Source organism: Ursus arctos, unplaced genomic scaffold, assembly GCF_023065955.2.
Source record: "Ursus arctos isolate Adak ecotype North America unplaced genomic scaffold, UrsArc2.0 scaffold_25, whole genome shotgun sequence".
NCBI lineage: Eukaryota > Metazoa > Chordata > Mammalia > Carnivora > Ursidae > Ursus > Ursus arctos.
Window position 1 is genome coordinate 32825119 of NW_026622930.1, and position 23335 is coordinate 32848453.

The window sequence follows — 23335 nt, forward strand, 5'->3', positions numbered from 1 at the left end:
GTGAATCTATTATAATTATCTGGGAAGTTAATAATAAAGATCTGAACTAAATCAATAGCAGTGGGGATGGAGAACAAGGGAAGGAGTCCAGAGGATGTAGAAGAAACATGCAGAGGTTAAGAAAATAAGTTTAGTATCGGTCATGTTAAATTTACTAGCAGCAGGTATACATTTGGTGTATGAGTCTGGAATTCATATAGAACTAGAAATCACATAATATTTGAAACACATGACATTAACTGAAGTAAATGTGTAAGATCTGAAAAGGGCCAAAGATGAAAACTTTAAAGAAAGTTTACATTCAAGGAAGTGAAAAACGAAAGCAAGCCTACAAGAGCCAATAAAGGAGACAAGGAGACAAGTACCACATTATCTACCTGTCTCTCTCCTGTACTATAGTGAATTCCATGGGACAAGAGTTTAATTTTATTCATCTTTTATATCCAGGACCTAACATAGTACCTGACATTTAGTAGATGTTTAGTAAATATTTGTTGAACAAACTGAATATGTTTCTATATATGGTGTTGTTTTTTAAATACCTAGCTAAAGAGCTTGGGAGGTTTAATTATAATACCCTTTTGCATTAAAAATTGAGTTTCATCCAACTCAAAGGTTGAATGCAAACCTCTCTATTATTTCTCTTCATCACGGGTGGAAACACTTGACAAGGAAGTTAACCATCCATGAAGAGTCTGCTTCCTTATGAGTGACAACTGATTTTATGAATAAATGAAGGGGAAATAAGCACATGAAGGGAAAAGAGAATCCATCTGACAGCATTTTTTTTTCCTAAAAGAAAAATAAAAATGGCCATTTTCAATTTTGTTTTTTCCTTAAAAGAACTGGAATTTCTATCTAAATGTGACATTGGCATACACAGTGAGATCATCCAAGGCACTGATACTAAGGCACTGATACCTTGAAATTATCACAAGCCAGGAATGGCTAACTTATTTTTATAATAAGTAAAGTCTGACTTAAACTTTTTTCCAACTTAAGTTTATATTCATATTTTCTGAAAATGTCTTGATGTTGATATAAAAATATCTGAATATTTTGCTTTTATAATATAAAGAAATCTATGTCATTATAATTGCTTTCTGAAATCACATAGTTAATTGCTGACTAATTCCCCACTCCAGTCAATTTTTAAATCTTTATTTCCTTTAATGAGGAGTAAAACAAAAATGAAAAAAAAGGTTTCAGCCTAATGATATACACATACCCAGAAGAATGTAAGTCAAAGATGTATAACTATATAAGAAAAACTTTTGTCTAAGTAGGGTCGGAGACCAAAGAGCTAGAATTGGGCATTTAATATTTCACTAGTTTTTTACTTCTTTTTTAAAAAAATTTTATTTATTTACCTTATCTCTACACCCCACTTGGGGCTCAAACTCATAATCCTGAGATCAAGAGTCACATGCTCCCACCGACAGAGTCAGCCAGGTGCCCCATAGGCCTTTTAACATAACTTGTTATGTTATCTACCATTATTTTTTGTATTTTAATACCGAAAGAAGAGCACTATCATGTTGTAAAAAAGAATGTAAGTCTTGAGCTTTAATCCTATTCCTTTTCTGCGGATCTGAGTCTGAGTTTCCTTGCAGAAAAATTATGGTGTTTGTATAGATGCTCTCTAATGTTCATTAAAGTTTGAATATTTTATGATCCATGAATGAAGTCTTTTATTTGTAAAATCAATACTTTTGTGTTTATCTGCATAACAAAAACAATTAAGAAACTATATTCAAATTGCACTAAAACGTCTATGCTGAATTTTTACAAAAGAAAATGGTTGATTGAAAACTGAAAACACTGGAGAACACTACCTTTCCATTGTCTTTCCACAGGCTGGTCTCTGTGCTATTAACCTAAGAGCTTACATTCTTCTCATTGAAAACAAGAGATGGATGAAGCAGAAAAACTGAGGTCAGACTGGTTGCTCAGTGATCAATGGATAAATTAATATGGTTTTTACATTTTACATTTAAAAAGATGTTTTCCACAAAGGAAAACATGGTTACAAGACACATTTATTATCTCCCATTTCTGACAAAAAGGACTTCAGGCAGACACAGAGTTAACTATTTTCCTCACTTGGTGCTGATAATCCTTTCTTTCTTTTTTCTTTAAGATTTACCTTATTTATTTTAAGTCTTTTTTTTTTTTAAGATTTATTTATTTGAGAAAGAGAGAATGGGGTAGGGGCGGAGGGAGAAAGAATCCTCAAGCAGACTCCCCACTGATCATGGAGCCTGATGTGGGGCTTGATCCCAGGACCCTGAGATCATGACCTGAGCAGAAATCAGGAGTTGGACACTTAACTGACTGAGTCACCCAGGTGCCCCTATTTTATTTATTTGAGAGGAGACAGAGAGAGAGTGAGAGCGCATGAGCAGGAGGGGGAAAGGGAGAGAGAATCTTACAGATTCCATGCTGAGCATGGAAGCTGAGGCAGGGCTTGATCTCATGACCCTGAGATCATGACCTGAGCTGAAACCAAGGGTTGAACACCCAGCCAACCAGGCCACCCAGGAGCCCCTGATAATCCTTTCTTCAGTTTAGAGTATTGGTATGTGACGGACAGGGTAAACACAGCTGATTATTTTCCTTCTTTTTTTTTTTTATGAAAAGGAATCTTTATAGGTGCTTTACTCTCTATACCATTAAGATTGATCTTAGAGTTGAGTAGAAATAAGAAGCAAAGAAGCAAAAAGAATGATGACAGTAATTGTGATAATGGTTAATAATCTCTCTCCTTCAGGAAAACCATGTATTTATACTATATGAATCTTACTTGGAAAAAAATGAAAAGAAAAGGCAACTGGCAAATATAACAGTACCTCGGTAGTTGATGATTTCTGTCCCAAGCACCGGAGTCATCTCCAGGACTGTGATGAAGGCTTTGTCCATAGACGTTAGAGGAAAAGGAGACATGCGGTGTCTTCTAGCCACCTTGGTGATATCAACAGCACTGTGACCTAAACAGGAATATAATTAACTAAGACTATGATGTTGAAACAGTGATTACAAAGTGGGAATGTTTTATAAATATCATCAATTCTCATTTTCATATGTCTGTAAATGAACATTACAAGGTAAGAAATTTTCTCCTGCTTCCAAAATATAGCCTGCTTTCATAGAACATTAAATCAGGTCAGCACTGTTACATTATGTGTCAAAACTTGGTGAAATTTAATGATGTTATTGGATAATCCTTTTGAATGCTTACTGTGCATTGTGGCACTGTTCTAATTGATATTCACAACAACCTTATGGGGAGGCATTATTATTATCCTTATTTACAGATGAGGAAAGAGAGGTTTATATAGCTTGGCTTAAATCACAGAACTAGTAACAGCAGAGACAGGACTCAAACCAGGGTAGTCTGGCTTCAGAGTTTATCTCCTTAACCACATACTAAACATTGAACACTTAATGAGCTAGTTAGTAAAATGAAATACTCAAACTTGAATTTATTTAGGATTTCATAGGAAATTTTCTTTTTTCAGAAAAGTTACAGGAAAAAATTATTTAGCTACCCACTCCTTATTCACTCTCTTTCACGGCATTAGTATTACCCGTACATTAAAACTTCTAATTTATATCTCTAATCCCAACCTCTACCTTCAACTCTAGATTTATATGTCATGCTAAACAGCTGGTGGATAAGAATGTGTATCTCCAAACTTATAAATCATCCAACATGCACTTGGATGTGTAACACGCAATTGCAAATAACACGTTCAAAATCAAACTCTTGATTCCCTTACCCTTCTATCTTGCCCTTATGATGTTTTATTCTCTTGCAATTTCCATCTCAGAAAATAGCAACTTGATTCTTCCAGTTATTAATCCAAAATCTTGGAAACATCCTTGATTCTTCTCTTTTTGTCAGAACCATATCTAAAATACCTCTGAAATATCTCTAGAATCTGACCATTACTTACCATCGCCACAATTACTACAATACTTGGATCCATCATTTATTTCCTGGGAAACTGAATAGCCTCCTAATGGATCTCCCTACCACTGTCCTTTTTCCACTATAATTTATTCTCCACACAGTAGTTACAGTGATCCTTTTAAATTTTAAATTAGATTGTGCTAATCTCTGCTCATAACTCTCCAATGACTTTCCATCTCACTCAGAATAAAATATTTGCTATGGCCTACGAAGTCTAACATATTATGGCCCCCACTATTCTCATCTCCTATCACTTCCCCCTTGATCACTGTGCTCTAACCATACTGGTTCCTTGCTTGTCGTTGAGCATGCAAAATATATCTCTCCTCAGGGTCTTTGTACTTGGCATTTTGTCCACTTGACATCCTTCCCCAGATAGTATGGTTCCATCCATCCCTCGTTTCTTTCAAGTCATTGCCTCTCATCAGAGAGGCCTTTGTTAAACCTCCTATCTAGAATATTACCCACCATCATTTTCTATTCTTTTTATCCTTTCTTCATGGATATATAAATAAATATACACATATATATGGATATTCATATCCACATGCCTATAATTTATATAATATATACATTTACATTTATTTGTTTATAGCCTTCCTCTTCGTAGAATGTAAGCGCCATTGTCTTTTTTGTTCAATGTTATCTCCAGTATCTAGAACAGTATTTGGCACATATTAGGCAATAAAAATAAATATTTGTTAAATTAATGAATCATTTAATGACAAAAAGGGACTTCTTAGATCACTATATTTTCATGCATAAATAACTTGGTCTTTTCTTTGAAATATGAGAAGAAAAAAGAGCCTGAGTCTCTGCTGACAATATTGAGCTGCTGTACAAGCCTTGGACTGCCTGTCACCAGGCTTTTGATATGCAAGACAAATAAGCTCCTATTTCTTAATCCACTTTATCATGACTATATATTCCTCAGTAGTCTATAAGTTCTAGTCATTGCAATTTATTAAGTTTCATACCCCTAGCCCAAACACAGCAGCTACTTCAGACATATTCACTGAATTAACTTAAAGATACCACCTCAAAGAGTTTCCATTCTAAGATGAATGATATTGTCATAAGTACTCAAAGAAAAAGACATATAAAGATGCTTATACTTACGACATTTCTCTCCCATGGGCAATCATAAAATTACAAAATTTTCAAAGCTTGAAGGGCCTTAGAGATTTAGTGCTAAACATGACTAACATTTCTACTCAAAATTTAAGTAAGTGAACACTTATAAAGGATTATGTATGATATGATTTATCACTTATTTACAATTCAAAAGATAAATTTATTTCTTGCTTTCACTGAAGTCCCAGCCTTGTCATTAAATATCATGAAAACATATTGTCACAATCAGTGTAATTGGAGAAAATGATAGAGATAGGTGCTTCTGTTTTTTATTCAGGTTTACAGGTCTCAGATATGATATTTTCTAAAATATGTTTTATTTTCTTTAGGGTGAACATTGTAAAAACCTTATAAAAGCTGTCCTTTTAATATGTTTAGTTTCCGAGGAGAAAATTGTACTTTTTAACTGAACAGTTTATTTGTTGAATTGCTTTGTAATAGAATTTTTCTTATTAGAAAGCTAGTCTGATTATCAGTGATACACACATCTATTCAATAAATATTTATTGAATGCATTTTATGAGCCAGTTATGGTTAGGGACTTGGGGTACAGAGTGAGATACACCCTTCCATGAAGATCATTATAGCTCAGCAGAAAGGAAAGATGGTAAATAAAAAAATAAGAGCAGGTAAGTAGTAAGCCACCTGATGATGGTTCTTTAACTATAGAGACTGGTGGTTCTCTGTCTCTCTCTAATTGGAAATCACAGTGTGGATATCTACCAGCCTGAAAAAATCTTTCCCAAAAATCTTTAAAATAATTTTGCATCTTATTTATATATATATTTTAGCACATCGACCACTTCTGTCTTATGTTATAGACATTTAAATATTTGTCTTACCTATGTTAGTCAACTGTAAACTCCTTGAAGGTAAACCCTACATCTTAACTAAATTTTTGGCTTCCATTTTTTTAAAGAAACACGATTTCAACTATTTTCTGATATATTTTTTTAAAGATTTTATTTATTTATTTGACAGAGACAGAGACAGCCAGCGAGAGAGGGAACACAAGCAGGGGGAGTGGGAGAGGAAGAAGCAGGCTCATAGCGGAGGAGCCTGATGTGGGGCTCCATCCCACAACGCCGGGATCACGCCCTGAGCCGAAGGCAGACGCTTAACCGCTGTGCCACCCAGGCGCCCCTCAACTATTTTCTGATATTGACTATAGTGATTTACAAGAAGCTTCAAAGTGAAAGCTTCAGAAAATTTAAGAATAGTTATCTCTGACTTCTTTTATTTTATAAGTCATAATCCCAAAGCACTTTTATTTGTCCTGGCCATTAGAGAACTCAATCAGACAGGAAAAAGGATCAAGAATTATTTTTCTCCACACCCCAATCCTCTTCTTGATTCTGAGCCCAGCATAGAAATCTAATGGAAGAGAAAAAAAGTATGTACTTTTATGTCTTGAAGGTGAGAAGGATTATAGTCTAGCAGCCAAATTTCACTGAATAGTCCATAAAATCCTGTTTGGTAGAAGTAGGAAGGAAAGAATAATTTTTTTAAACTAAGAAGGTTATAATAAAAGGCAGTTTGGTTTTTGGATAAAAAAGTATCCAAAAATTGAGAGAAAATTTGGATAGTTTTTTCTATAAAGCAAAGATGATTTCATGGCCACAAATATATTCTGATAGCTACCTTACAAATAAATACCAATGGTCACAAAGAGAATCTCTGAGGGCATTAGCTCCATTCAATTCACGTACACTACAAAACTAATATGTGAAAACATGTGTCCTATATAGAAGATTATAGTGTTCAAGGGAATATTTATTTTAACTTATAATAGTAAAATTAGCTGGTGATATATGGCTATCACTGATAATTTGTAAGCAGGGTAGCTACTTTGACAAAAATAAACTACAAAGTCCTGTAGGATATGGGATCTTTCTTTGGAAGTGGGGCAAGGATGGGGAAAGGAAGTCTAGACATCCCTTCCACTAGTAGATGTCTGAACTGAGCAAAGAATAACAGGTTTGAATTATTATAACATCTAAATTGATAGCACTCTTCTGCAATGGGTTTAATTTTCTCAAGTAGACTTACAAGATTAAAGCAATTCTAAATTAGCCACAGATTGGTGACCTGGAGGTTCTCTTACAAATTTAGGTTTCTATAAGTAAAACTTAACTTGTCACTTTTATATTTGATGCGGGGTTGACTATATGTGAGCTTGGAATCTTTGCAGGTAAAGTATTTAAAATGTTATTGAGATTTCCTATCTTCCATGCAGCAGTTATAACCACTAAAAAGACTATAAGAAGTCATTGTAAAAACAGTATGGATTCACTCAGGATTGCCATCATGAAGGATATGTTTAAATACTAATGGCAATGTCTGTGATGTGCGAGGTCTTCAAAAGGGCACAGAAAGTACAAATGGATTCCTTTCTACTGAGTAGAGTAACTAAGGATCTTTGTCATATAGCAGTAACCTTTTTCTTATGGCATGGCCATCGTGAAATGAGCTATTTATACCAGTGAAATTATTTTTCCCAATTCAAATGCATCCTTTTCAATCTGACAATTCTTAATATACAGTGTTTCATCTTGGCTTGAAAATCCACTCTTTAAATTAGAAGTAAATGAAGAGAAGATGCTTTCAAATGATAGAACAGAATATAATAGAAACAAGATATTCATGCAGGTTCTTCTTGATTAAATTAAAATCCTCAAGAGGAAACTTTATTCCTCAAAACAACCAAACTGCCTGAAGTGTAAATAATTATTCATTATTTGGATATACAGAAAATCTCAAGAAAGAGGCCTGTTCTGCCCTGCTAATAACACTGCCTTTCTTTATCATACTATTAGCAGCTTGAATTACATTTCTACTTTCTGGATCTTTCAGAGCAGCAAACCACCTAAAATAATGAATAGTTTTCCTAGGAAACCTAAAGAGTGAAAATGACAATTTGTTCAGGTTAAATAGCTAGGACCTTTGGTAATTCAAAGGATGTGTGGTTCAGACATATAAGAATTTACTCTTTCATACATATCTCTCAAATTAAGAGAAATCAAGTTTCAGAGCCTAAAGAAACATTGGCAATGGTAGAGTTCGTAGGCTTGGGATGAGATGGCAATTTGGGTATCTGAAAATAATTTCTCATACTATTTACAATTTAATAGTCTCAAATGTTTTTCTACTTCTTTTATCTAAGATAATGAGCCTCACAGCATTTCTGACAAAACCTAGAAAACATGGCTGAAACGATTGCGCTGTTTTCTAGGGCATTATAAGAAATATTAAAGGAAAGTACTCTTGGGATTTTGTGCATCAAGATTATAAAACAGGGCATTGTCACAAAATGTTTGCTCTATAATTTATATGCATGGTTCACTACCCATGGGATAAAATCAAATTCCTTTGAATAGTATATAAAACACTTGCTTCCCCTTCAGCCTCATCACTCACTATGTCATTAGAAAATTGATGATACTGTATATATTAGAATATACCATACTATTTCATGTTTTCCTGCCTTAGCATATGATCTTCACTTTGCCTAGAACGAATTTTCTCTGATCTTCTTAAGAAATTATTATTCTTCCTTCACAATTTTCTTCAGTAAGGAAGTAATCAAATAATGATGGAATATGTCAAAAGGATCTTGGAGTCAACTGGAAGAGACTGTTTGGCCTGGGACAATTTAAGCATCAAAGTAAATTAGGATAGTAGCAGATAATAGAATCCATTTAATAAAATTAAAGTAAGAATCTATGAACATACACTAATATAAATAAATAATTACATAAAATTCTTCCTTACAACGGAATGCCAACTGAGAAATGAAGAAATGTTGGAATTAGAAAGTCACCACATGGCAACTATCATAGCAAAAACTGGTTCAGGCAAAAATCATCAATGGATAGTAACACTAGAAGGTGAAAATCTGAAGAAAAACAACATATTTATATAATTCACCATACAGCCCCATAAGATTCCTACTAACTACAAAGCAAACTAGTTATTTTATTTATTTTTTATTTTTTTTAAGATTATTTATTTATTTATTTGACAGAGAGAGAGAGACAGCCAGTGAGAGAGGGAACACAAGCAGGGGGAGTGGGAGAGGAAGAAGCAGGCTCCCAGTGGAGGAGCCTAATGGTGGGGCTGGATCCCAGAACGCGGGGATCACGCCCTGAATCCAAGGCAGACGCTTAACAATGGAGCCACTCAGGCGCCCCCAAACTAGTAATTTTAGATTGGAGAAACCTAGAAGACAGCATTTTAACTAAGTGACCAAAGTTAATATCACCAGTAATAGGACAAAATGACGAACTTCTTGATATGATACACAGAGAAGGATATAACATCACATATGAAGTATTTCTAACAAAAATGCATAACCTGAATCAAACCATCAGGAAATATCAGAAAAGTCTCAAATTGAAGAAAATTCTATAAGTAACTAACCTATGCTCTTGAAAAATGTTAAGGTCATAAAAGACAAAAAAAAAATGAGGAATTGCTCCATAGGTTGCTAAAAGTAAGGCATCATTCTGGACTGGATCCCACATCAGAAGAAGAAAATGTTTTTTTTTTTTTTTGCTATCAAGAACATTATTAGAACAATTGGCAAAATGTAATTTGAATAAGATTATATAATTGTATTATGGCAAGGTTCATTTCCTGATTTTGGTAATTGTATCGTGGTTATGTAAGAAATTTTTTTTCTTTTCTCCTTTTTTTAAAATAAAGAAAATATACATCTGAAGTCTTTACGGGTAAAGAGGCATCATGTCTGCAATTTACTCACAAGCAATCCCAGAAAGTATGTATATTATTACATATAGAGAAATGACAAAGCAGTTGTGGCAAAATGTTAACATTTGAGGGAAACTGGGTGAAAGATTTATACAAGAATTCTTTGTACTATTCTTGCAACTTCTCTGAAGTTTGAAATTTTTTCAAAATTAAAAAAAAAAAAACTTCTTTCAATAATCTCTCCTTTATGAAGCTATATATGACCATTCCTCTTTTTTTCTTTTTCTTGCACTGAGGGACTATGAACTACTCTATCTTAGGATTCTCATTCCATACTGTATTAACTACATGTCTTATAGTAATTATACTTATTTATATACATGTCTATTTTCTTAACTAGATTTTCAGCTCTTTGAGAAAGGAAAAAGCATCTTAATGTCAAAGCCCAAGGATGCTGTGCACACGGTGGTCACACAGAAAATTTTTGTTGAATAAGGTCCTAAATGCTTGATTTTAATCACTATAGAATATACAGCTTGACAAAGATGAGCTGAGAGATAAACACTACATACAATTTCAAACATTATTCTGGTCAATAATTTCAATGTTCTTTTTACTAGAATAGTCTAGTTTTAAAAATAATTGCAAACATTTATTAACAATAAATTGAAACTGGGTTTTTCTTTACTTTTTTGTTTAAAAGTGGTAGAAGGGTCAACGCATTAGGGAAATGAAAAAAGAGAATAAAAAATATTTTAGCTGTGGTCAAGCAGTCAGGGAAATGGAAAATTAGCTTTGGGTTCGATGCATGTAATGCCTAAATAATTAACACTCTAAGTAAGTAACACTGTAAGTAAATCCTTTCGGTTATCTTTAGATCAGGAAAGGTATATCTATAGAAAAATTATAAGACCAAAGGAGGAAAAAATAATTTATCTCCCATGGTCAGGTATGAACTGTCTTTATAGCTATCTTCCTTCTGCTTTTATTTTCAATTTGTCACATACAAGTAAGCTAAATATACAATATTAAAAGTAAATAGATAAAATTAGCTGAGAATACACGGTAAAAAAGAGATGAAGAGAAAAATGATATTAGAAGATATAATGATAAAATAGATTAGCTAAAGGAACACTAAAAAGGGTAAAATTATTATTTTCTCTTTTTAAAAAAGATTTTATTATTTGAGAGAGAGCTAGCACGTGGGCAAGATGGGTGCAGACAGAGGGAGAGGGACAAGCAGACTCCCCGCTGAGCAGGGAACCCGATCATGACCTGAGCCGAGGGCAGATGCTTAACTGACTGAGCCACCCAGGTGCCCTAAGGATAAAATTATTTTTAAAAAACTGTAAGTAGGAGTTAAGTGCTAACACACCCAACAAAGGCAAGCAGTCTTTTTAGTTGAGGTGGCTCCAGATGATCAGCAGTAATCTTTCATGACTGTCTTTCTGGGGCTGGACTTCACTACAGGTGTTCCTAAGGACTGAGGGCTCTTGAGGAAGGCCTCAAACCATGATCCTTAGGTTCTTGCCCTTACTAGCAGCACTAGTGCTGTATATAGATTAAAAATTGTGGGTACTGGTTATAGCTACTATGACAAAAGACCAGCTTTCGATATAATCTTCCCCTTTCAGATACAATCTTTCCTTTTCCCTCTTCCACAAACTTTCTTTCATCAGATCTTTCTCCTCTGCTTACACTATGGATAATTACCTTCTGCTTTGCTGTCATTCTGGTTCAGGAACACAAACAAATATATTATCTGATCTGGAATCCCGTGGTTCATTCTTGTCCTGCTGTTGATTTCTAGTTTTGTGCCCTTTTTGGACTCCAAACTTCAGCTTGCTTTGTTAGGCTGCTAAGACCCCCTTTTTAAACCTAAATAGCCAAAAAGCTGAGAATTCTCTTATTCCCCAAAGAGGCTGTCAGGATATAATTTCAGAGGCATTAATATAAATGTATATACATGTATATGTATATACACATATACACAACACATATATAAACTCAATATATTTTTGTTAGCTTCTATTTGGAATGTTTTCATAAATGCCACTAGCATTAAAATGCAAAATTAGAATTATTTTCTTCAGTAGGTCCTTGTTCTAAACATTCTTTAGACAACGGTAGAGAAAAAGTAGTTTTTCTTTAGAAATCATAAGCTATTATATCTCTAAAAGTGGAATCTAACAAGTATCTTTTAAACCCTTTCTAAGCATTAACTAACTAGTCTCAATAATGCCCTGGGAAAATGAACCAAGAGAAGTTCAAAGTCATTTTTGTAGTTAGAGGAGTTTTACTAGCTCATAAAAGCTGCATTTTCCTTAGTTAATCTTCTCCAGATGGTGTTGTTTTTCATATTATTAGGTATAAGCACATAAGGCTTCAACTCCAGAATGCCTATCCTAGTTATTAGTTTTAAAGACAGATTAATAAAAAATAAAATTTTGACTAATATCTTTTGTAAGATGTAAACATTGTTAAACATGATCATTAGGCATGTGGTAGATGTCAATTTGTATAGTTGAGAAAGAAAATCTTATAACAGGTGATCACACAGGCAAATATGAAGACTGAGTCAGTGTTCTTGGTAAAAACAGAAATCTAGTTTTTAAGATATTTTGCACATAAGCAGAAACTAAATAGTTTATTCTGTATTTATTAGGTACTTGGTATGATTCTCGTCTTTCAATAGGCCTAAAAAGTGGGGTTAATTCACAACTAATTCTGCTGATATGAGGGCTACAGTTTTTCAAAAAAGTATAAATCACAGTATGACTCTAACTGTAGAACTGAAATATAGTCCAATGTGTATACTGGAAGAAAATAATTATATGTGTTAGCAGCAGTTATCTTTAAGTAGTAGGATGAGACTGATTTTTTTCCTTCCTACTTTTCTGTATTATTCAGATTCTTGAAAATAATCTTACATCACTTAAAAATATTTAATAAATGTTTCAAAATTTGAAATAATTATTTTCTTAGCCAATCCTAGCCAATATCTTCCAAAGTCATGGTCCAAATTCTGGGGTTCTAAGGAAATTTCTCAACAGCATCTGATTTAATTGTGTTTTTAACCATCAAAAAAACTTCTTACATGTACACCTGAAACTAATATAACACTGTATGTTAAATATACTGGAATTAAAATAAAAACTTAAAAGCTTCCTACTGCCCTCGGGATACAGTTCAGACGACCTAGAGTAATGTGTTAGGCTTTTCATGACCTGTCCTTTCTCCTCGACTTCATCCCTCTTTGCTCTTACATATACCTTTATTTCAGCTATAGAAAACTTAATAATTTCTAGTACACAGTATGATTTTTTTTCTCACTATCTGTCTTAACTGCTCTTCTACTTCCAGTCCAACTAGCAAACACCTGCTTATTTTTTAAGACTGTGAAAGTAGAGTCATATCAATATAAGATCTTGTAATCATGTTGCCTAAGTTAGAAACTGGTAGTCATTCTTGACTTCCTTACCTTCCATATCTAGTTCCCAATCCTGTCGATTGTGATTCCTTAATATTTTAAAAAATCCTGTATTATTTTTCTATTTCTATTGCTCCAGCTTTAACTCCAGCTCTCACTAGATTCTTCCTTCTGATCTCACCCGGAATCAATACATTCTTCACATAGTAGTAAATGTTCTTTCAAAATTTCAAATTTGATCTTGTCATTCCATATTCAAATTCCTTTATTGACCTTTACAATAAAATCCAAACCCATTAGCATGGCAAGTAGGAGGTTCATCTGCAAAGACTGTATGGCCAATTGGAGGTTACAATTTGGTAACTTCTCCAGCCTCTTATTTCCCTTATTCCTTTCCTCCTCTTCATACTGCACCCCCGCCTCCATCTGTCTGTTACAATGCTTGGTGCATAGTAAGCTCTTCATAAATGTTAGATATTTGCACTAAGGGAGCCTGGGTGGCTCAGTCAGTTAAACATCCTGTTCTTGATTTTGGCTCAGGTCATGATCTCAGGATTGTGAGACTGAGCCCTATGTCGTTGTCAGGCTCATGCTGGGTGTGGAACCTGCTTAAGATTTCCTCTCTCTCCTTCTTCCTCTCCCTCTCCTTCCCTAAAAAAAATTAGATATTTGCATTAATATTAACTTTAATAGAGTTATCATCCGAGATAGATTTAAATTCATGTGGAAAGAACAGTTTGAATAGAGCAGCTGCTTTTGCTCTCCCACATTCCTCTCCACTTTTTTCTACCCTGTTCTGTATCCCACAGGGCTAGCATTTATGAACAGAACCAACAGAATCCTTATACCTGTGACTTCTGCTTAAGTTCAGCCAATGGAAACAATTGGCAGAAGAATGGAGAGCAGAAAAGTACAGACAAGATATTTATTCCTTTGGCCTCCTGTCTGCTAGTTGGCAGTGGTTATGTTCCTTTAACAAAAACAATTAGCTGTTTGAGGCAGGCCTCTCTAACAGACTCATTTTAGACAATTATTCCCTTCCCTGGCTCCTTGAGGCTTAAGGGTAGCAACAATTTCCTGCTGTTGCTTGCCCCAAAAGTTCTACAACTTATCTTGTTTTTCCTTAACCCTGGCTACTCTGTTGTAACTAGTTCCCTTATGAAATTCTGCATTACCCTGTTTGAGTGTGGCATTTGACTCCTGCCAGGACTAAGTGATACAGCAGCCAGGGTGAGACTGGACACAATATGATTAGGGAAGAATGTAGAGATCGATATTGGTAGAGCACTGGTTTCCTAATGGAGATCAGAGGGAGATGAGGCTAGAAAGGTAACTAAAACCAGACCATAAAAGCCCTTGAATGCTCGACTTTGGAGACGGAACTTTATCATGTAAGCCAACTGGAAGCCATTTATATAATTTTATCATGTAAGCCAACATTCTGAAGTTTTTAACATAAGAGTGATACCTATAAAGATTTCTTGTAGACAACAAGTTTTACCATAGAAAGGTTGAAAAATTAGGTCAACATCACATGTCTAAATAGATAGTACGTCAAAATGAAGAGACCAGATGTCCAGATTTTGCCTGGTGTGCTTTCTCCTATATCACACTAGGGGGGACTTTCTTTCCTTCAACTTTATTTACCAAAAATAAGTTGAATACTCTATGTAAGACACTTTATTAAACATTAGGGAGTAATGCTGAGGTAATAAGATGAAATTCCTATCTCCCAATCTCATAGAACACAGAAATCAGTGTTTTAAGGAAAAAGCAAAACAAACCTGTAAATGCTTATGTTTTAATGTTTTTTTTTTTAAAGATTTTATTTATTTATTCAACAGAGATAGAGACAGCCAGCGAGAGAGGGAACACAAGCAGGGGGAGTGGGAGAGGAAGAAGCAGGCTCATAGCAGAGGAGCCTGATGTGGGGTTCGATCCCATAATGCTGGGATCACGCCCTGAGCCGAAGGCAGACGCTTAACCGCTGTGCCACCCAGGCGCCCCAGCTTATGTTTTAATGTTAAAACAAAAAGCTACATATGATAATGCAGAAAAAGGAATAACTAATTCTGACAGCACAAATGGTAAAGTTTCATAGAGGAGGTGACAACTGAGCATTAAACAATAAGAAAGAGAGAGGAACATTTGAAACAGAATGAACAAAGTAACAGATTTGAAAGTACTTTTAGAGAATTGAGGAATCACCTAATGAGGTTGGAGGTGGAGAGGATGAAATACAACGCATAAGAGTGGTCATTTCAATTAAGGATAGGATTTGAAGAGGCTTACTACTGTAGAAAATGGAGAACTATTCAAGATTTTTTATACAGAAGTGATACATATTTAAAAATGCAATAGTTGACTGATGGTAGCTTGCAAGGAAGAGAGACTGCTATCAGGCACAACAGTTAGTATGCTACTACAATCTTAAAAGACACAAAGAAGGCCTGAACTAATAAAATAGGAACTGGAAAAAGAATATTTAGAAGAGCCTTAATAAATGGTTCTATGACTGTGCTTTGGGAAGGAGGTGTAAATATTATGATGAGATATCGAGCTTGGTTATGAGGTAAGTGGGAAGGACATTAACTAAGATAGCAATAAAGGGATAATTTGGAGGGAAGGGTACTTAATTTGGTTCTGATGAGGGAAATGTGAGATCCCAGCAGAACATCAAGGGGTGATTCCAGTATGTAACAACAAGAGGAGTTTGGAGTTTGGGAGAGAAGGTTTTTCATCTTGTGTGATTCACATTCTATACCTAGCGAACAGTAACACCCCATTTCCTCCTCCTTTCGGCCCCTGGCAACACCATTCTGTTTTCTGATCCTATGAGTTTGATTATTTTAGATACCTCAGATAAGCTGAGTTATGCAGTATTTGCCTTTTGCAACAGGTTTATTTCATTTCGCATAATGTCTTAAGGTTCATTCATGTTCTAGTGCATGACAGGATTTCCTTCTTTTTTAAAGGCTGAGCTGAGTAATATTCCATTATATATATGTATTCATTCATCTGTGGATGGATATTTAGGCTGCAGAAGCTATTGTGAATACTGCTGCAATGCACATGGATATGCAGTCATCTCTTTGAGATCTGTTCTCAATTCTTTTGGATACATACTCAGAAGTAGGACTGCTGGATCGTCTTGCAGTTTTATTGTTAATTTTTTGAGGAACTTCCTTACAGTTTTCCCTACTAGTTGCACCATTTTACAATCCCACCAATAGTACACAAGCATTCTGATTTCTCCACATCCTTACCAACACTTGTTATTTCTGTTTTTGTTTTTGTAGTGGCAGTTCTGATTTGCATTTCCCTTATGATTAGTGATATTGAACATCCTTTCACATGTTCAGTGGCATCTGTATATCTTTGGAAAAATGTATATTCAAGTCCTTTGTCCACTTTTTAATTGCTTTTTGTTGTTGTTGAATTGTAGGAATTCCTTCTATATACCAGAGATTAACTCATTATCTGATATATGGTGTGCAAATATTTTGTCCCACTCTATAGATTGCTTTTTCATTCTGTTGACTGTGTACTTTGCTATGCAGAAGTTTTTAAAATTTAATATAATCCCATTTGTCTATATTTGCTTTAGTTGCTGTTTTTGTGTCATATCATTGCCCATTCCAATGTCATGAAGCTTTCCCCGTGGGTTTTCTTCTAGTTTTATAGCTTCAGGTCTTATGTTTAGGTCTTTAACCCATTTCGAGTTAATTTTGGTATATAGTATAAGATTAAGGGTCCATCTTTAATTTTTTTTTGCATGTGGATATCCACTTTTTCCAACACCACTTGTTGAAGAGACTATCCTTTCCCCATTGTGTAGTTTTGGCACCCTTGCCAAAGATCATCTGACCCTATATGTGACAGTTTATATCTGGGCTTTCTATTCTGTTCCATTCATCTGTATGTTTGTTTTTACGTCAGAACCACACTGTTTTGATTAATGTATCTTTGTAGTATGTTTGAAATCAGAAAATGTGAGCCCTGCAGTTTTGTTTTTTCTCAACACTATTTTAGCTATTTAAAGTCCTTTGATTTTTTTTTCACTGAATTTTAAAATGGTTTTTCTATTTCTGAAAAAAAAATGTCATTGGGATTTTGATAGGGAGTACACTGAATCTTTAGAATATTAACAATATTAAGTCTTCCAATTAATGAACAAAGGGATGTTTTCCCATTTATTTGTGTCTTTTAGAATTTCTTTCAGCAATATTTTATAGTTTCAGTGCACAAGTCTTTCGCCTCCTTGTTTAATGTATTCCTGAGTATTTTATTTTTTGATACTATTGAAATGGGTTTTCTTAATTCCTTTTGGATTGTTCATTGTTAGCATATAGAAACACAATTGATTTTTGATTATTGAGTTTATATTCTGCAACTTTGCTGAATTCTTTCATTCTGACAGTGTGTGTGTGTGTGTGTGTGTGTATGTGTGTGTGTAATCTTTAGGGTTTTCTACATATAAGATTGTGTCATGTGTGAACAGAGATCATTTTACTTCTTTTCCAGTTTAGATATCTTTTATTTGCTTTTCTTGCCTAACAGCTCTGACTAGAACTTCCAGTATCTTATTGAATAGAAGTGAGAGTGGGTACTCCTGTCTTGTTTGTGATTATAAAGGAAAACCTTTAAGTTTTCTACTGTTGTGTATAATTTACCTGTGGGCTTTTCATATATAACTTCTGTTGAGGCAATTCCCTTCTATTCCTATTTGGTGAGTGTTTTTCTCAAGAAAGGGTATTGAATTTCTGCATCTATTAAGATGATCATGTGATTTTTGCTCTATTCTGTTAATGTGGTGTATTCTGTTTGTTGACTTTTGTATGTTGAACTATTCTTGCATCCCAGGGATACATCTCACTTGTTCATGGTGTATAATCTTTTTAATGTGCTGTTGAATTTGGTTTTCTAGTATTTTGCTGAGGATTTTTGCATCTACATTCATAAGAGATACTGGACTGTAGTTTTCTCATAATATCATTGTCTGGCTCAGGGTAATGATAGCCTCTGAAATGAATTAGTAAGTGTTCTCTTTTCTTCAATATTTTGGAAGAGTCTGAGAAGAACTGGCATTAATTCTTCTTTAATTGTTTGGTAGAATTCTACAGTGAAGTCATCTGGTTCTGGGCTTCTTGGTGGGAAGCTTTTGGTTACTGATTCAGTCTCCTTGCTAGTTGTTAGGTCTGTTTGGATTTTCTATTTATGCATGATTCAGTCTTGGTAGAACGTATGTTTCTAGAAGTTTATCCATTTCTTCTAGGCTATTCAATTTGCTGCAGTATAATTATTCAAAATAGTCTCATAATCTTTTTTTATTTTTGTGGCATCAGTTGTAATGTCTTCGTTTTCATTTCTAATTTTAGTAATTGAGTCTTCCTCTTATTCTCAGTCTAGCTAAGGGTTTGTCAAATTAGCTAAGTTTTAAAAATAACAACTCTTCATTTTGTTGATTTCTTCTATTGTTTTTCTATTCTCTATTTCATTTATTTCTGCTCTAATATGTATTATTTTCTTCCTTCTACTAAATTGGGGATTAGTTCTTTGAAACGTACAGTTAGGATGTTGATTTCAGATCTTTCTTCTATTTTAATGCAAGCATTTACTGTTATAAACTTCCCTGTGTTATTGTTTTTGCTGCATCCCAAAAATTTTAGTGTTTTGTTTTGTTTTTCTTTAGTCTCAAGATATTTTCTAATTTCCTTGTGATTTCTTCTTTGACTCATTGGTTGTTCAAGAGTGTGTAATTTCCACATATTTGTGATTTTTCTAATTTTCCTATTGTTATTGATTTCTAGTTTCATTGTTTTGTTGTTGGAAAAGATACTTGGCAGATTCAACTTTCTTAAATTTGTTAAGGCTTTTTTTTGTGTGTGTGGTCTAACATTTGATCTATCCTGGAGAACGTTCTGTGAATAGGTAGGAGCAGAATATGTATTCTGCTGCTGATGGGTGCAGTGTTCTGTGTATGTCTGTTGGGTCTAATCGTTTTATAATGTTGTTTAGTCTTCTGTTCCCTTACTGATTTTGTTTGATTATTCTATCTGTCATTAAAACTGGTGTATCGAGTTATACTATTACTGTGTTATTATTTCTTCCTTCAATTCTATCCATATTTGCTTTGTATTTTTGGGTACTCTGATGTTAGGTGCTTATGTACTTATAATTGTTACATCTTTCATTGTTAGGGAATTGACTCTTTTATCATTATATAACATCCTTCTTTGTTTCTTGTAACAGTTGTTTTTGACTTAAAGTATATTTTGTCTGATGTAAGTATGGCCACTCCTGCTCTCTTTTGGTTACCATTTACATGGAATAATGTTTTCCATCCTTACACTTTCAGCCTATGTGTGTCTTTGTATCTAAGGTGAGTCTCTTGTAGTTGCATCTTATTTTTTTTTTAAATCCATTCAGCCACTCTACGTCTTCTGATGGGGGAATTTAATCCATTTACATCTAAAGTTAGTACTAATAGGGAAGGACATACTATTACCATTTTAAAAATTGTTTTTCTTGTCTTATAGTTATTTGTCCCTCTTTTCCATTCTTGATGCTTTCCTTCGTGTTTCATTGATTTTTTGTATTGACCTTTGATTTCTTATTTCTTTCTTTGTATATTCTGTAGGTATTTTGTGTGTGTGTGAGGTTTCCTTGGAACTTATATAAAACATCTTGTAGTTACAACAATCTATTTCATGCTCATAATAACTTCAATCATATACAAAAACTCTACTCTTTTATATATTCCCATTCCCATTTTATATTAATTGATGTCACAAATCACTCTTTATACACCGTGTATACATTAACATAGTCTTAAAGTTATTTTTTATGACTTTATCTTTTAAATTCTATACCAAAATTAAAAGTGCTTTATATACCACTATTACAGTATTTTAGAATTCTGGATTTGTCTATATATTTACCTTTGCTGGTGAGTTTTATATTTTAATATGCATTTGTGTTGCTGTCTGATGTCCTTTTGTTTCAATTTGCAGGAGTAACTTTAGCATTTCTTGTAAGGCAGGTCTAGTGGCGATAAACTCCTTAGCTTTTGCTTATCTGTGGAAGTCCTTATTTCTCTCTCATTTCTGAGGGACAGTTTTGCTGGAAATAGTATTCTTGGTTGACTGTCTTTTTCTTTCAGGACTTTGAATATATCATCCTACTCCCCTCTGGCCCATAAGGTTTCTGCTAAGAAAGCCACTGATAATGGGATGAAAGCTTCTTTAAATACAAGTTGTTCTTGCTGCTTTCAAGATTTATTTATCTTTGACTTTTGACAGTTTGTCATGTGCCTTGGTGTGGGCCTCTTTGGATTCATCCTCTGTTTGGAATATTTTGAGCTTCCTGAATTTTGATGTCCATTTATTTCCTTAGATTTGGGTAGTTTTCAGCCATTATTTCTTCATATAAGCTCTCCCTTTCTCTCTTCTCCTCTGGAACTCTCATGATGCATATATTGGTTTGCTTAATGTTGTCCTATAAATTCCTCAAGCTTTCTTCACTTGTCTTCTTTTTTTTTCTCCCTTTTCTTCTCTGACTTGATTTCAAATGATCTTTCTTCAAGTTCTTTCTTTTGCTTGGTTAAGCCTGCTGTTAAATGCTTCTAGTGAATTTTTCAGGTCAGTTATTCTTCAGTTCCACAATTTCTGTTTGGTTCTTTTTTAATAGTTTCTATGTCTTTGTTGATATTCTCATTTTGTTCATGCATTGTTCTCCTGATTTTGCATAGCTGTCTATCTGTATTCTCCTGTAGATCATTTAGCTTCAAGAAAATTACTTCCAATTCTGTGTTAGGAAATTCACAGATTTCAGTTTCTTTGGGGTTGGTTTCTGGAGATTTATTTGTTCATTTTTTTTAAAAAAGATTTTATTTATCTGAGAGAGAGACAGAGAGACCATGAGCAGGGGGAGAGGCAAAGGGAGAGGGAGAGGGACAAGCAGACTCCCCACTGAGTGGAGAGCCCAACACAGGGCTCGATCCCAGGACCCTGAGATCATGACCTGAGCCAAAGTCAGACACTTAACCAACTAAGCCACCGATTTTTGTTCATTTGATTGAGCCATATTTCTTTGTTTCTTCATGTACCTTGTGATTTTTTTCTTCTGAGTTTTATGCATATCGGGAAAATAGCCATATCTCCCAGTCCTTATAGATTGACTTTGTACAGAGGAAGACTTTCACCAAACAGTCCAGCTAGAGATTCTGAGGGTTTCATGACTTCTCTTGGCTATGCATGTAATTTTCTACTTACATGAGAGGTTTGTTGGTTTCTTTTTCAGGAGTCCATTGTCTCTTGTTTCCTTTGGTATCTGCCTGTGGCACTGCAATCTCTCTGGTGCTGCAGCAGCAAGCCACCTACTCTCCTTTAATCTCAGTGGCCCCTTGGCAACCAAAGTATGCCAACTCAAGCACTCTAAGTCAAGCGAGACAGAAACCAATCCTTTGGATAGGCCTCCTTCCCTACCTCTAAACTGGACTGCTGCATATACATGCTGCACTCTTTTCTCTTCTACCTAAGGAATAAGCTGGGAGCTGGGGGCCTTCTCCCCAAACAGTGAGCCATGTCAGCTTCTGTACTATTTCGGGCACTCCAATGTCACTGCAAGCAGCCACTGCTCTCACTTGCTTTCAGTGGCCCCCAAGCATGCAAACTATGCTGGTTTCATCAGCACTCCAAGTCAGATGAGACAAACCAGTTCCTTGGGCAGCCTTCAAAAAACTCAAACATTGGATGCTTATTCCACTCTTCTCTCTCCTTTTCCCTCCAGTGAGAGGTTGCAAGCTGGGTATTCTCTGATGATCATAGTGAGCTGTGCTGAATGAGTGGGAGCAGAGATCATAGGTAAAGTGAAAAGACTCTTCTTTCTCATTTTAATACACCTTTGCTTGGCTTCTTCTTGGCTTTGCACTCACCTGCGGTGTGCAATTTATTAACTGGTTTGTGGAGTTCTCACAAAGGTATTTTGCTCCATATACTGTTGTTAAGTTGGTGTGTCTGTGGAGAAAAGAGGTGTGGGACTTCCTATTCCATGATTTATTAACTTAATGTTTTTAGCTATACCAGATAAAATACTGACAAGAGGCTAAAAAGATTGACTAAAAGTAATAAATGAGTCACAATGTTTCATATGAAATAAGACAAGATCAAATTTAAATTGAAGGTAAATACTGCCTATGAAATTATTAGGTTTCACAAATAAAAGAAAAATATTTGAGAACTTGGTAAATAAATGACATGAAGATATATGAAAAAATCTGATTTATTTAGGAGATTAGATGAGAAAGTTGAGAAAGGCAGTCTTATAAATAGTACCTCAATAAATATTTATGGAAGTGAATTGCTAATTATCTTTAGTTATATAAAGAAAAATTGAATAAGTGATGATAAGCAGTTGTTGTCTAATCCAGTAAGTGCCAATCAAGAGGGTAAGGGATTAGATCACAGTGGGAGAGAATTAGGAAAAATTTTCTAAAAATAGGAACTACAAGAAATTAACATACTTCTTCAAGGACTATTTCATAATTCTCTTAAGAGTTTCTTCTCGTAAAAAAAAAACTTATTTAAAAAAATTTTTTTTTCTTTAGGGGGAGTGGTGAGGGGCAGAGGGAGAGGAAGAGAGAGAATCCCAAGCAGGCTCCACACCCAGCACAGAGCCTTGGGGGGGCTCGATCCCACAATCCCGATCATGACCTGAGCCAAAATCAAGTACTGGTCACTCAACTGATTGAGCCACCCAGGCACCCCCAAAACTTCATGTTTTTGGTACAAGAAATTTAACTAGAAGACTTATCTATCTAGGATAAATTGAAAAGCATCAGACTAGAACCAAAAAGTACGATAATATACTTTAGACAAAAGGTTCTGAATCTGGTGACAGTAGTGACAACGAATGAATAATAAGTGCCAGAATGAAACATGAAATAATTTAAACAGAATAGTACTGGTAACAAAAACATTAATGCTTTTGCTAATGTTTATTGTTTTCCTTCTCTGCTCCCATTCTCTTTTCTTACTCTGGATGTTCTATTGTCACTTCTTTGCTCTGCTTGCCCAAGGTTTTCCTTT

General features: G+C 34.6%; 1 protein-coding gene across 29 annotated transcripts in view; it reads right to left on the minus strand.

Moving 5' to 3' along the window:
• GPHN (gephyrin) overlaps nt 1-23335 on the minus strand; it is a 603331-nt gene that overhangs the window by 103061 nt on the left and 476935 nt on the right. For all 29 annotated transcript variants that reach the window (XM_048219788.2, XM_048219795.2, XM_048219804.2 and 26 more), the window contains one exon: nt 2850-2987. In XM_048219788.2, coding sequence (XP_048075745.1) covers nt 2850-2987 — 138 coding nt within the window. The remainder of the gene's footprint in view (nt 1-2849; nt 2988-23335) is intronic.